Source organism: Crocuta crocuta, unplaced genomic scaffold (assembly GCF_008692635.1).
Source record: "Crocuta crocuta isolate KB4526 unplaced genomic scaffold, BGI_CrCroc_1.0 scaffold102, whole genome shotgun sequence".
Lineage (NCBI taxonomy): Eukaryota > Metazoa > Chordata > Mammalia > Carnivora > Hyaenidae > Crocuta > Crocuta crocuta.
The window spans coordinates 9,223,330-9,238,629 of record NW_027530019.1 but is presented as its reverse complement, the minus strand read 5'-3'; the positions used below and the strand labels follow the sequence as shown (position 1 = coordinate 9,238,629).

The following is a 15,300-nucleotide window of genomic DNA, read 5'->3' as shown; positions in this document are numbered from 1 at the left end:
GGGGCAGGAACTTTTTTTTTTTTTTTTTAAATTTTGAGGGGGAGGGGGCAGAGAGAGAGAATCCCAAGCAGGTTTCACACTCACCCTGGACCCTGATGCAGAGCTTGATTCCATGACAGTGGGATCATGACCTGCCCCGAAATCAAGAGTCAGACGCTCAGCTGAGCCACCCAGGTCCTCCCCTGCTGCAGGCTGTTCCTAGACATATACTTTGAAAACATCCTTTTTGTGCCAGGGACTCTCTTGGTGCTGTGGTGAAAACTACAAGTTCCTTCTTGATATGATGTTTTTAAATACAGAAACGAAACTACACAGAATTTTACTTACTAAGGAAGCCTGTTATGTTGAAATGGGTATAATATTAAAAAGACTTGAGATACAGTAATAATGTGCTTCTTAAAGCATTAAATAAGATCTAGTGGCAGTTTTATCTAGTAAGTAATATAATTTGAAAGTAATGATGACCAAAACAATATTTTAAGAGAACTACAACTGTAATGTGATATGAAAATATCTGATTTTTACTAGTAATAGGTTTTTGCTAGTTATAACCACTGACATTTGTTGCCTGTAATCAAAATGGAAGAAAATGCTAAATTAGAGGTTAATGAAAGTAAAGCTGTAATCTTTGATCTCATCTAAATTCACAGACCTCCTGAATTCTATCCAAGAATCCCAGTGGACCCAGGTTAAGAACTTCTGCTTTAGCATGCAATAACAGGGTTGTTCACATACCTAATTGGTTTATAAATCAAAAAAAAAACCTCTTTGATGTTTTTAGTGCCCCTTCTTCTCTTGCAGGTGTTAATAATACAGTTTATGGAATAGATGCTATGAATCCATCTTCAAGAGATGACTTCACCGAGTTTGGAAAGTTACTAAAAGATAAAATTACACAATATGAAAAGTCACTATATTATGCCAGTTTTTTGGAAGCTTTAGTTCGAGATGTGTGTATTTCATGTAAGTAATTCTAACTCTGTGGGCGGATTTTAGTAAGAGCACGTCATACTCAGGAGGATGAAGGTTGACTTTTTTGGGGGATGCTATAATAGACTTAGGATTTCCTTTTTTAGAAGTTACCTTGGGAATGTTCTGCAAATTCCCAGGGAGTTTGAGGGGTTTTGGTTTTTGAGGCTGCCTTCTTAATGATTTTAAAATGGCTTCCCCAAGGAACATCTGGACTTTGCTGAAATACAGAGCTGATAAAACACTAGCTTATTGGGGAAAATGGTCTCGGAGCATATGGGATTTTAGAGCTGAGTGTGACCACAGCAAGTGTCTGTTCATTTTACAAACAAGGAAATCTGTGACTAGGTTTAAGTTGCTCAATAGAACAGGTACCTGCCTATATTCTGGGTATGTGGGTGTGGTGCCATGCCCTGAAAGGAGTCATACATTTCAGAGACAGGGCGTGTGGGAGTAAAAACCAGGGGTGGTGTGGCACTTATGTGGAAAGGACTGTTTTTGCTAGCACTGCTGTTTTTAAGATTGAGAAAAAGGAATTCTGCACAGTGAACTTTAAATTGGAGTTTCCTTGAGAAACCATTACTAAGCTGGGAGTTCTTAATCTGATTAGTGATATACACATACTTTTTTTATTTTTGAAGGTGCTCTCTAACCAAAACTGAAACACTCTTTTGGTAGCTAAAACTGATGTGTTTCAGCTTGATATTTTTATAAGGATTGAAGTTATGTAGGGGCACCTGGGTGGCTCAGTCGGTTGAGTGTCCGACTTTGGCTGAGGTCATAATCTCACAGTTTGTGGGTTCGAGCCCCTCGTCGGGCTCTGTGCGGACAGCTAGCTCAGAGCCTGGAGCCTNAAAGATCGAAGGATGTATTGTCCACTAAACAGACTTGTCTCCTAGTAGGACACTGAGATTTCTGAAATAACCTACTATTTTCATTCTGGTTCCCATCTTAGAAGTGATAGAAAATAGAGACCCCAAAGTTGTGGAAAGGCATGGTTATCCTCCATGTGTTTATTTTTTTGCCCCTTCACATGTTTAGACTGAGTAAGGGGGTATACAGTAGGGAACACTAAAGACACTTCTGGTTTCTTTTCAAACAAACAGTGGTGTCTTGGTTATAGGAGGTAAAGAAAGTTTTGTTGCTGGAGTTAGCTATTTTAAATAGTTCTGATTTGTGAGCCTAGCCATAGACTGACTCATGATTCTTTGTCTTATGTTTAACGGGACAAATTCATAGCCTTTTCAAAATTACTGAAGTTAATGATGGACAAATTAGATGTAGTAATTCCATTTTCCTTTTTTTTAGTGGAAATTGATGACTTGAAAAAGATTACCAATTCATTGACTGTGCTTTGCAGTGAAAAACAAAAGCAAGAAAAGGTAAGGGCAAACATGCAGGGGAAATGCCTGTCACATTAGGATGGGGGTGGAGTGTACTGGGAGCCTGAACTAAAACTTAAATTGGAATAGAGCTGGGGCATGAGTGGCATTACTGTCCTTTTGTTCACAGACATGTTCAGAGTTTTCTTTGGAAATTAATAGACATTTCCTGGGGTTAGGTCTTGAGATCTCTCCTGAAGGTTTGTTTTTTTTTTGGGGGGGGGGGTACCCCAGGCTTTTGTGTCTCGGTGAGGGTTTCTGTACCAGAAAAGCTGCTCATAGGTAGACAGTCTCATGAATTAACTCTCTTTTGTCTTTAGCAAAGCAAAGCCAAAAAGAAGAAGAAAGGCGTGGTTCCTGGAGGGGGATTAAAGGCCACCATGAAAGACGATCTGGCAGATTATGGTGGTTATGATGGAGGATATGTACAAGACTATGAAGACTTCATGTGACATTTTATCTTCTCCTGGTGTCTTCTTTCTGTTGCCCACAATCCCTTCAACATGTAGCACAACTTCCTTTCCTTTCAGTTCTGCCAAATGCTACAATCAGAAGTGCAGTATCTTTTGTGCTGGTTATTTAACCCCTTGACACTTAGGTGCTAATGTGCGAATGAGGGAACTTGGATCTTGCTGCCAAGGGGTTAAAATTGGGAACCTCAGTTGCTACTAAATCATAGTTAAAAAACAAAAACAAAAACCTAATAATGTTGTCATTGTTGCTCTCTGATTCCATAGCAGCAGTCACTGAATTGGAAACAAAAGTTGCAACATGACAAAAATTGTGTAGTATTTACCAGCACCATTCAGTAATACAGCCTTAACCATACCTCCTTGAACTACTTCATAACTTGTCAAGAAAAGCAGTTTGCAGCAAGGGCATGCCGTGTGCACCTAGTATTAAAATTGCTTTGTCTTAAAATTGAGCGTGAGGATATTAAAAATACATTGTGAAGAAGACTGCTTATCTCAAGAGTGGAGATACAACGGCTGAAAAGCACTAGCTTGATATTTAAAAATTAAATGACCAAAACCTTCCAACTTCAGAGCTGAAGAAGGTAAACCTCTCCCTTACTGCGTTGCATTACAAGTTGGGGAACCTCTTGAATGCATAGACTGTCTAGTTTCTGTTTATCAGACTGTTCTGCTGACAGAGTGCTTCAGACGGGGGAGGGAAGCTCTTTACCTGTTTCATTTCCCTGATTTAAGTGTCTGAACAATCCTCCTTTGTTCTCCTGGGCTGCAATGGAACAACTTTAACAGGGTTTTGGCATTTCCTTTCCTTTATAAAACATGCTCAGCAAACTGCACCAGTTGACTACAGTTTGGTAAATTGTTATGTTAACAATTATGACATCTGCAATGTTTTATAAAGCAACTAATTTAATAAAATCACTATTGTGAGGACTTAAATTTTGTGTTAACTCCCAAGAGATATTTTTGGAGAGTATAGAACACAGCTCTTGGGCCTAGAGATCTCTGTATACTTACAAAGCTATTAATAAATGCCTGATGAGCAGTTACAGCTTTAAGACAAAATGATATGCCAGGCCCTGAATAGTATCACCTGAGAGCAACAAAGGTATAGGGCTGCCTTCCTCTCCTTATTTATTTGGGCAGATTTTTTGCTTACTTAGATACTAAGGCCTAACTCCGTACCTAGAAGAGCTTATTTATTTGGAGTAATTGAGCTTATTACTCAGGTTACGGCTGTAAGCATAGACTGAATGATCTTCTTTATTATATATTTTAAGCAACTTAACCAAATTTGTGGTTGGAGTCTTTTTTGAAACCGTCAGAAAATCAAAAGTAGGAACAGAACAAAAAATGTTTTAAATTTCAAATAGGAAATAGGAACCTCAATCAAAGCTCTGTAGACTATACCAAGAGCAAGAGCCGTCTAAGTGATTTGAGGAATTAACAGAAAGCAATGACTACACAGCAATAATTACAGTAAAAGAAAGATTATTTTAAGGCAGACAAGGGCTAAGATTTCCTTGGCAGTAATAATGACATACAGTAAATTTAAAATCTATTTTATTATAGAGATCAGTTTCTAACAAATGGAAATGTATCATCTGTTCCTTAACTGTGTAAATAATATTAAATAACTTTGAAACTGGAATCTGCAGGCACAGATATTCTTTAATCACTAATGCATATCTAAATAGAAGCCATCTTCAGGAAGATGGAGGTTTTGATCTTTATACCAATATTATATACTATCTGAAGTGGTGGAGATGAACAATCACTTTTAAATAAGAATTTCCTTGTGAAAATTCTCTCATTTACCCACTATTCACAGAGGACTGGTTATGGTCAGTCCTGGGGTTTTACAACTTGACAGCAAATATCCCTAACGTGTTATTCTGAACAAACATCTGTCGTTAACTCACTTCAGTACAAGAAAACAGGTATCTATGGCATCTCAGCAGTAACCACCCTCCTGTCTGAATCCACCTAACCTGCTAGCATGTCCTTTAGACAGCAGCCAGTCTGAGGGTCCTTCAGAAGCATATTTACAATGTCATAAAATTTGTGTTCATATGCAAGCTTGTAATACAAGTAGACATCTTCACAATACGTGAGTAACTTCTTCAGGTTTTTCACAACTGTGTCAGTAGGCTGATGCTGTTTGTATCTAGAAAAGAAACAGAAGAATGTACAAGTTAAGATACTGTATCATGAGCGAGGGCTGTCTACTCTGACCCAGCTACTTACATAGGAGAGGATGCTGGAATCTGAGAAATTCTGTGATATGAGGGGTCCTAGATACACATGAAATTATTTCATTAAAAATGTAATCTTAATGCTCACTTTAATTGGAGTAAGTTCAGTACCCCAAAGGCGACCTCTGAGGTTTAGAGTTTTCGGCACCTTGGACAAGTTGAACAGCTATCCTCCCATTTTAAATTCAGAGTGCTGTAAGTGAACTGTTCTCATTCATCTGCTTGCATAAATTTGTTTAAAAATCTCTTGCTTCTGGAGATTTTTTTTTTAAGTTGATTTATTCTGAGAGGGAGAGAGAATCCCAGGCACTGGTAGTGCAGAGCCTGATGCAGGGCTCGATCTCATGAACTGTGAGATCATGACCTGAGCCGAAACCAAAAGTTCTGATGCTCAACCAGCTGAGCCAGCCAGCCAGGTGCCCCTGGGGATTCTTGACATCTGTTTGCCATCTCAGGCAGCTGAAGACATGTTTTATTTAGCCATAGAATTCTTAACCCATGCCTTATCTCAAAGCAGAGTCATTTTAATACTTACTTTTTTGAAATCTCTTCAAATATACTAGATCTTAATAACCTTTGCTGCTTAAATTCTTCCAAGTAATTGAAGTCTCCTTTAAGAATCACTTGTTGGTATAGAATTTCAGCCCAATCAGGAACAAAGTCATAGGCCTCGGCCACAATAGAAGCCTTATAAAAGGATGGAGGGAAAAAAGGCACCATTAGACCCTATTTGATATAAAATGGAAGGCAAGGTGTTCTAGAAAACAACTTCATACACTCTCGGTGAATGTGACCATCACCAGCATCTCTGTACTAACATTGGGGAAAAGTTTGGTGTTCGTTTGACATTTCCCTTAAACCCTAGACATCTTCCTGCAGTGTTTTTAATCTTCACAATGAATTAATAAAACTGCTGAGAAACACTATTTTTCCCACTAACTCAACTGTGTAAGGGACAGGGAAGGGGCTGATTCCCTGGTAACCCTTTCTCACTCAAGTGCTAAAGCCAGCCTCCCAGCAGCCCTGACTCCCTGTGCTAACCCAGGTGCAGCATCCTGGAAACACCGGGGCTCAGAGCTACTCAGTCCTTAGCAGGAATGTGTCTGCCTTTCTGCCGTCCTAGCGGCAGCCTCCAACCTCTGTCCAAACAGTACGCTAACAAATCCTGCCGTGAAAAGCAATTTGGTGTATCAGACAGCTAAAGGTAAAAGCTTAGAATTGTCCTGACTCTGTCTCTAGTCCTGACGTTTTAGGCAAGTGATTCAATCCATGGGCTCTAGGAGAGGGACGGCAGGAAAGCTGGCTCGATTTCCTTCCATGCTTACCTGGTAGAACCGAGGTAGAGCAATGATACAGTCCATCAGCCTGTGGCGGCCCAGGTTGATGAGCATTGTGTTCCGGCCAGTGTTCAGAAAGTGAATCTGCAGCGTTATCAACTTGGTGAGCCGGTGACAGTGCAGGGCCTGTCGCACACAGGAGTCCTGAGGGACGAGGGCAGAGGAAGACAAAGGAAGAGACTGTTGGCAGGTCCCCCATGAACCTTCCAGCAACTGAACTCACCCCTTCCGCTCCCAGTTGGACAAGGCTGCATCCCTCTTCACTTGGAAGAGCCCAGGGAGAAGATCAGATCATTTCTACTGCAGACACCAAGCCCTAAGGCTGTTCTGGAATAAGACTCTCCGTTATTACCTTGGCATAACTCTCTGCCGCATCCAGCATCAGAGTCAGGGCTTTCAGCAGCAGCTGCTTCAGGTGGTGCCCGTCCTTGAGGCGGTCCTCTGCAGGAGAGAAGGGGAAACCTGTGGGGTGTGTCTGAGTCCCGAGGCTGGCTGCTCCCACCCCATTCAGCGATGGTGGGCTGGACAAGAAACATCCCAGCTCATTCACAGGGAGGTGGGCATGTCTCATCTAAAGGCTACTGGGCCAGAAGTGCACATTCTGGAGTAGGGTTCATCTAGTCTCAGAAGCATCAAAGCAGGCCTCAGTGTACACATTGCTTCCAGACCGATGTCACCCCGGGCGCACGGGCTACAAGAGGGGCAAATGCCTTCCAAAACCCCTTCCATCTCTTGTCTGCACAGCTGGGGCCCCACTGAGTGGCCGTTAGCAGCTGAAGCGGGTATTAATCTCCTGGGCTCTAGCCCTTCTTAGTCCCAAAAACCTTTGCTGGCTGGCAGCATTGGCCTGGGGGCGCTGCTGTGAGCTCTGCTCACCCCAGGGCTGAGACTCGATCAATTTCAGTTGGATGCAGGCAGCCGCCTCGTGGTTCTCCCCGATCTCCCGGCACATGCTGAAGCACAGAGCAATCATGTTGTGCTTCTCACTGTCCCCGGGACGGCAGCGTTTGATGTAGTCCAGCAGGGCTGTCTTCAGGGTACCGCTCTGCCCAGGGAAAAAGGGGAGTTGAGAGGCCAACCAGTGACTGTGAGGGGGGGCATGACTGACTTGAGTCCCTTGGTTCTGAAGGTTCCTTGAAAACTCCCAAGAAAAAGGAAAAGATAAGCAAAAATGAATACAAAAGTTGACGCTACCCTAAGTATAAGAAAACAGGCACGTCCTCTCAAATGTGAACGGTGAAACATGTCAGAAGGGAGAACCCTAAAAAATGTGCACACGTGGATTACTCTAACAGTTCCGTTTTTTGGAATCTATCCCTTAAGAAATAAGCAGAGAAAAGTGCTGAGGTGGACGTAACACAGATACTTAATAGCAAACCATTAGAAAGAATCCAGATGCCCAGAATAAGGACTAATGATACCATGTAGCCATTAAAGCCAATGTTGGTTGGGAAATATTCATGACATGCTTATTAAGTGAGAAAAGCAGGTTATTTCCTGTCTACACAGCATAAAAGTTTTGCGAAAATATGTAACTATGTACGCATATGTGTTTCTGAGTGCATGTGCAGAGAAAGGGCCCACACCAGACTGTTAGCAGTGGCCGTCTCCCAGTGGTCCAGAGAGCATGTTTTTCTGCTTTGTTGTTTTCCAAGTGTCTCTACAATGAATATGCACTACTTTTGTAATCAGGAAAGAAGTACTAAAAGAATATTTACATGCAGAAACAAAAATGCCTCAAACAATTAAAAAACAAAGCCAACCCCCCTGAGGGCATCCTGCAGGTGTACCTATGAGCAGGACTCGTTCCTCTCCTGACAGCTGGACTGGTCTGTCCTGAAACTAGCCCAGCACCGGGGAGAGTTTTTCTTCTTTACCTCTTAGTCCTGATTGGCTGAGCTGAAGTTCCCAGAAGCCAAAAATGTGCCTTGGTTTTTAAATCTTCAGAGGTGAAAGAGGCTGAAGCAATCAATCAGCCAAATGAATGACTTGGGAACAGAGGCACTGTACGTGACACCTGGTGTCACACGGCCTGCTGGAGACAGAAGCGCCCAGAGCCCAGAGGCCTGACAGGTCAGGCCTCCTTCCTGAGTATCACCATAAGCTGCCCCATAGCCTTCCAGGCCCAGGCCTCAGCATTCACTTCCTAGAGGCTCTTGGCAACACACATTCTTATGGTCCCTTGAAAACACTTCACTCCAAGCCATCAGACACAGCGTTCTAAGCTGGTTAATCCACTTCTCCATGGCTCCAAGGAAGGGTTTTGGCTCCCCCAGAGCCAGCATTCAGACAGCAGAGGCAGGTGACAGGCTGACAGGAAGTGCACAAACTTATTTTCTTCATTATTTAACATCTGTAGGCATAATCCCTACCTAGTCTGAACTCTGTAACTTTAAGCTACTGGTCACAGTGTGTGTCCTAGGGAATTCTTTAATTCCGTTCCTCTGATCCCAGGGGGCCACCCTGACTGGGATTATTCCTGAGAAGTCAACTGTAAAGTCAACAGTATATGCCATCCTGGCGCGCAAAGTACTGTACACCTACCGGGTCCAACTTCTTTCTCATCAGCACTTCAAAGTAGTGCTTTTTATGCAGCAGATCAAATATGTAGGTCATCTCATTGTACCTTCCAATGCCAGTGAGCAGGCGCACCTGAAAAGGGTGAGGGAGGGCAGCTTGCATCAGCGTCGGCTAGAGGGCCGCTGCCCTCATCATTTGACCTCCAGAGGGCAGAAGGGCTAATGGCAAGGCTGCCATTCTTAGCTCCCTCCCTCCCTTCCCATGTACCCAACAATGGGGCCTCCTCTGGAGGATTCAGAAAGGTTCGTCACTGGGCCACCACTGGCTGTCTCCTCCTCAGTCCTCTATAAACATAAGCACGGAAGTGACGTGGTGGGCAGGCGTGCTTCCTCTTCCCACCGCACCTTATTACAGGGCCCCGTGGCTTGCTCACCCACGCTGGGTCAGTTTCAAGCCTGGGGAGTTTGGGGAGGCACAGGAGGTGTGAGCTGTCAGCTCATTTCAATTCAGAGACAACACTGAACCTTGTTTGGGAGGGAAATAGAGCTGTCTCAGCCCTCTAGATAAATGAACTGTCCTGGCAAGGGGGAAGGACAGCCTGGAGCATGGCACAGACCCTCATGATGTCTGTGCCTTTGGGGCAGCCTCTGCTCTGATTTTGACAGCAATCATAACCTGAAGCAGAGGGTTCAGCTGCCCAGCCAGCTCCCAAGTAGGCAGCGGTATCCAGATGAGCAAACTCCCTAAGACCATGTCAGCTCTGAACCGGTCCTTGGTCTATCTGTTCTCTCAAAGGTGTCCTCAGGATGGAGGGTCGGGGGTCAGGGGTGACTCACCATCAGCCCGTACTCCTCACTGGGGGCCAAGTGCTTGTCTGTAAGCAGCCGGGCAGCCTGCAGGACCCGGCCGATGCCCTCCATGTGGCACGTCAGTGTGAAGCAGTGATGGGCCAGGATCAGCAGCTCTGTGGCTGGGTAGGTGAGGCAGTCAGGGATAAGAAAGGACTGCGAACCCTGGCAGCAGGGTAGAGGGGCCTATGCAGACAGCCTGCCTGGGGAAGACTCCCTGCCAATCCTCTGAAATCCTTGACCTCGCCAGCTTTGGAGTAAAGTTTGGAAACAGACATATAAAGCTTTAAAAATAGGCATACTCTTGGGGTGCCTGGGTGGCTTAGTCGGTTAAGCGTCCGACTTTCGCTTAGGTCATAATCTTGCAGTTCGTGGGTTCGAGCCCCGCGTCGGGCTCTGTGCTGACTGCCAGCTCAGAGCCTGGAGCCTGTTTCAGTCTGTGACTCCCTCTCTCTCTGACCCTCCCCTGGTCACGCTGTCTCTCTCTCTCCCAGAAATAAATAAAACATTTTTAAAAAAAATAGGCATACTCTTGAATCAGGAATTCATCTGAGGGAAATAATAATGGATGTGCATGTAAACATGCCTATAAGGATGCTTGTCACAGTGTTTAATACAAAAAGTTGGAAGCAATCTAAAGGTCCCAAAATAAGGTACAAAATTTTTTAATTACATGAAAATACTGTGTAACCAATGAAAATGATACAGAAGAATATGGTCATGGAACGAAGCTAATGACAGCATGTTCATAAGGTAATTATAAACAGTATACCCAGGATAATGCCATTTTTTAAAAAACGCCTATAGACTTCCCTAGAGAAAGATGAAAGGGACACATACTACTGAATGCTTAGAATGAACTAGATATTGTGGAGAACGAGCAGGCTTTCAAGATACATGGACTGGTAACACTTCCAACACATAACAGTTACAAATCAATCAATTTCTCTGTTTCAGTCTCCTTGTAAAGTGGGGACTGGATTATCCACTTTGCAGGGTAATGTAGAGTAAGGTAAGGTCAGTGTTATGCCAAATGTTATAAGGTTCCCTTCTTGTGTGATTTTACATTTTGGGCTGTGTTTCCATATGTATATTTTGAATTTCTTCAATGGACTGATCGCTCTCCACCGAGAACTTATAAACCATGCTGGAGGGGAAGGGGTCCAGAGCAGGAACAAGGATCCAAGTTGAGTTTTGGAAAGACTAACTCCGGGAGACTTCTTGGAGAACGGATTGCACCCAAACAAGTAAGAAAATGGCCAAGAACTTACTGCAGGACAATTCCCCATGGGGAACGGAGGAAATCTTGTCCAACAGCTTCATGCCTACCAACGTGCGGTCTTGACACAGAGTGGTCAGCTGAAGAAATGTCTGGCTTTCCTCTGCTGGGGAGAACATCTGCTTATGTCCTGTACAGAAAGATGGTGAGAAAGGGGCTGCTTTTAACCTTGAGAGCTGAGAGAATGCTAAGAGCCCCACGCCAGGAGGCCCACTCTGCCCAGTAATGCGGAAGGAGCTCCCAGTGCAGCTGTCTGCTTTGCGGAGCTCAGATAACTTGGCCTAGCGGTCATCTTACATGTCAGCAGGAGCTCGTCAGCTCAGAGAAAGGCACAGCTACTCTAAGCATAATTATAAAGTAATAAACAAAAAGCAACAATAACAAAATAAATGCAATGTGTTCTCTCCCCTGACGAGTGCAGCCTGGCAGCCGCAGAGGGCTGCATGCAGGACGCACACCAAAGTGACATCCAGATCCCTAATGCTGGCAATGTGGGAACGTGGTCTGAAAGCCGAGGGTGGGGTGGGGGAGGGAAGGTGGGGCACCTGTTCCCTCCGACGGGGTCAGCAGCTCGCGAGTCACCTCTTCGGCTACAAGTTCAGCCACTGTGTCTCGCTCGAGGCCCTGGGTGCTGATGAAAGCCTGGGCCCGCTTGCATCGGTCGGGCTGCTGAGAGGCCAAGATCGCCCGGAGCATGGACTCCCCGTCCCGAGCGGCCACATCTGTGTACGAACAGCCCAACTCCTAAGAGGAAGGCAAAGCTGGTCAAAGCTGCTGTCAGGAGGCAGGAAAAGAGCTAGCCAAAGGCAGCCCTTTCTGGAATCCCATGTGGACAGACTCTACTTAAAGATCCCTCCTCCTGAGCAGGACCCTTAGAAGAAGCAAGCACTGTTTTCTAGCCCTTTCTTTCTCTTCACCAACGAGCTGAATCCAAGGAAGAGAAAGAGAGGCTTGTCTTCAGAAACCACCAGGTGACTCATCTCTTGTGGAACACCGAGCTTTTCAAACATTATGAAATGTAAGAAAGTCAAATAAAAGGCAAGGGCCCCTGCTCTGCTGTTCCCACAGCAGCAGCAAAACCCTCAGTCTCCAGGGGCGCCTGGGTGGCTTAGTCGGTTAAGCGTCCGACTTTCGCTTAGGTCATGATCTCGCGGTTCGTGGGTTCAAGCCCCGCGTCGGGCTCTGTGCTGACTGCCAGCTCAGAGCCTGGAGCCTGTTTCAGTCTGTGACTCCCTCTCTCTCTGACCCTCCCCTGCTCACGCTGTCGCTCTCTCTCTCTCTCTCTCTCTCTCTCCTTTAAAAAAAAAAAAACCCTCAGTCTCCAAAGAAGCCCTTCCAAAGGGCTTTCGTGCCTACTATGGTTTCTCTTATGTTCTACTTCTTCGAGTCTATTATTTTTGCCCCTCAATCAGCACAAAGCCACAAACAATTCCTGGTTGCTCTGGTTCTTGTCTTTACAGCCATCACATCTCATTTTAATTTATAATTTATTTTCGGCTCTCCCCCATTTGGAGATCTCCAAACAATCCTGAAGCTAAATAAGATATTAGGGCTAGAAAGGGCTTCATGGTCAAGTCATTTACAGATGGACAACCAGGAGCCCAGAAAAGTGAAATTTCTTGCCCTCCCTTCTGATTGGCTGGGGCACAGCCAGGACTCAAAAGGCCTGGCCCTTGGCCTGGCATCCCCAGTATTCCCAGGGACGGATTTACTGGGGCCGACATCCTGATGAGCCATCTGCTCTCGGGTCATGGTTATCACGTGAAGGGCCAACTTGGCAGCATCCACAATCCCTCTCTATCTTCTTGCTTCCCTCCCTCAGCTGCCCCAGAGGCCCCACCCTCGGGCACGTACCTTGGCAAGTTCATACAGACACAGGACCTGCCGGCAGTAGTTCTTCCCATGGAGGCATTTGCTCGTCAGAGTTTCCAGATTAGTCACCACTTCATCGCTGGGGGGCAGCATCACAAAGGACTGACTATCCAAACTTGAAGCTGGAAGCAGATACAGGTCTGAGGGGGGGCTTTAAGCTGGCAAACGAAGGCCTCTCCCCAGCCCCCTATGACACAGTCTTTCTGCTCACACCTTCCTCCCGTTGCACCTCCATGACTCCCCCTGGATCTGGGATCACTTGTGACTGGGCCCACACCCCACTTAAACTTATTTCATTGCCTTCTTCCAGGAAATCCCAGGCCAGGATACTTCAAAGGCCTCAGAGGCTACGGAAGACTCTAAGCCGCCCAATGAACACTCTAGATTATCAAAGATGTCTGCTAAACCCTCCTCCATGCACCCCCCCTAATTTCCTCTTATATCACATAAGTCTAGGTCTAGCTGACTGTCTCTCTAAAATATCTCTTGGGTCACTGCCTTAGGTACAGTCTTCATGACCCTTCATGCCACCAGCCCCTGCCACCAGCCTCCCTCTCCCCAGATCAATCTTCTACAGACTCTGAGGGATTTTTCCAAATCAGAAATGACAAAAACCAAGGGTCATCCAGATAGAGGCCTGAAGGCATGATAAACATTAAAATCCATTCCTGATTTAAAAAATTAAAAATTAAAAAAATGTTCAGCCAAAAATAGAAGAAACTGATCTTAATTTGAGAAAGGGTTTCTATCAGGAAAAAAAATGTAGAAGGGAGAATTTAGATCACAGTCTTCCTAACAGCAAAAACAAAATTGAAGAATTTAAGTGTGTATCAATACAGCATTGTTAAATAGTGTATTCATATAGAATGTTCTGCAGCCTTTAAAAAGCATGAGGTCCAGGGCACCTGGGGGCTCAATTAGTTAAGTGTCCAACTTTTGATTTGGGCTCAGGTCATGATCTTGCAGTTATGGGATGAGGCCCCGAGATGGGCTCTGCACTGACAGTGTGGAATCTGCTTGGGTTTCTCTCTCTGCCCCTCTCCTGCTTTCTAAATACACAAAAATATACCCAGTACTAAAATGACATGAATGTTGGAATTACCATTTGTTGAAGAAACTATCTTTCAAAGCAGCTATCATACGAATTGTGCCAACAAGCAATTATACATGTTCTTGAGACAAACAGAAAAACAGTCTCAAAGAAACAAGGAATAAAGAATAAAATAGAAATTCTGAAAGTGAAAAATAACTGAAAATTTAAAATTGCAGAAATAAACTCAATAGCGGCATGCAAATACCAGAGGAAAGAGTCAGTAAAACTGAAAATGGACAAAGAAATTGTCCAATCTGAAGAAAAGAAAAAGTATGCAAGCTAAACAACAAAGGAAAAAAAATTGAATAAAGTCACAGGGACTTGTAAGACAGTAACAAAAGTTCTATGATTTGTGTCACTAGAGTTCCAGAAAGAGAGAATTACAAGGACAGTGCTAAAAAAATATCTGAAAACTACCTACATTTGGTGAAACACATAAGCCTAAAACTTCAAGTAATTTCGAGTTCCATCCTTGACATTTTGAATAGTATGTTCTGAGACTCTGGTTCTTGTTTAAATCTTATGAAGAATGCTGGTTTGTTTTGTTTTTAAGCAGACAGTTAGGTTTGGGCTACAATATCCAACCCACATTCTGTGGACTGGGTTGGNAGCTGGCTGTCAGCACAGAGCCCGACGTGGGGCTCGAACCCACGAACCGTGAGATCATGACCTGAGCCGAAGCCGGGCGCTTAACCGACTGAGCCACCCAGGCGCCCCAGTTTTTTTTTTCTAAGGACCATATTGTTTTAATGTTTTTTTAATTTATTTTTGAGAGAGAGAGAGAGAGAGAGACTGTGAGCAGGGGAGGTGCAGAGAGTGAGGGAGGGAGAGGATCTGAAGCAGGCTCTGTGCTGATAGCAGAGAGCCCGATTCAGGGCTTGACCTCATGAACTGGATGCTTAATCGGCCAAGTCATCCAGGCATCCCTGGGCTGTGATTTTAATATCAGCTCAGTTTTCAAATCCTTTGTGGGGGCGCCATTCATTCTATGTGTGTAACATCCTGTGCTCAGCCTGCAACCTGGGTAGTGTAGTCGTTAATTCCATTCTCAGAGTCTTGATATGCTGATTAGGAGCAGGTCTATATATGCAAAGTCCAAGAGTGAGCCCTGGAGTTCATAAACAAGTTTATTGTGTGGCTCTCCTGAATCTCTCTCCCTGAGGCATTACTTTTCAATCTACTAGCCAATAGCTGGAATTTCAGCAGCCTCATTCTGTCCTGCACTTCCCTGAATGTGCCTGCATCCTGGGCCAGCAGACTGGAGGATAAATG

The 15,300-nt window shown here is 44.5% G+C and overlaps 2 protein-coding genes across 4 annotated transcripts in view; one reads left to right on the top strand and one right to left on the bottom strand.

Annotated features, from left to right (window-relative positions):
* The window catches only part of EIF3J (eukaryotic translation initiation factor 3 subunit J), a 22,191-nt gene extending 18,428 nt beyond the window's left edge, over positions 1–3,763 (top strand). The window contains exons 6-8 of the mRNA XM_077764496.1: positions 802–963; positions 2,278–2,351; positions 2,672–3,763. Coding sequence (XP_077620622.1) covers positions 802–963; positions 2,278–2,351; positions 2,672–2,803 — 368 coding nt within the window. The 3' untranslated portion in view covers positions 2,804–3,763. The remainder of the gene's footprint in view (positions 1–801; positions 964–2,277; positions 2,352–2,671) is intronic.
* The window catches only part of SPG11 (SPG11 vesicle trafficking associated, spatacsin), a 98,657-nt gene that overhangs the window by 16,715 nt on the left and 66,642 nt on the right, over positions 1–15,300 (bottom strand). For 2 of the 3 annotated variants that reach the window (XR_013335227.1, XM_077764494.1), the window contains exons 31-40: positions 12,918–13,057; positions 11,609–11,807; positions 11,056–11,193; positions 9,773–9,906; positions 8,961–9,068; positions 7,293–7,461; positions 6,769–6,857; positions 6,405–6,560; positions 5,615–5,766; positions 4,816–4,991 (exon numbers count right to left, since the gene is read on the bottom strand). Coding sequence is in view for 2 of the 3 variants with exons in the window: in XM_077764494.1 (XP_077620620.1) it covers positions 4,816–4,991; positions 5,615–5,766; positions 6,405–6,560; positions 6,769–6,857; positions 7,293–7,461; positions 8,961–9,068; positions 9,773–9,906; positions 11,056–11,193; positions 11,609–11,807; positions 12,918–13,057 (1,461 nt within the window). In the remaining variant the exon portion in view is untranslated. Of the gene's footprint in view, positions 1–4,370; positions 4,992–5,614; positions 5,767–6,404; positions 6,561–6,768; positions 6,858–7,292; positions 7,462–8,960; positions 9,069–9,772; positions 9,907–11,055; positions 11,194–11,608; positions 11,808–12,917; positions 13,058–15,300 lie in introns of those variants that run through there. The other variant, XM_077764495.1, reaches the window with a different exon arrangement.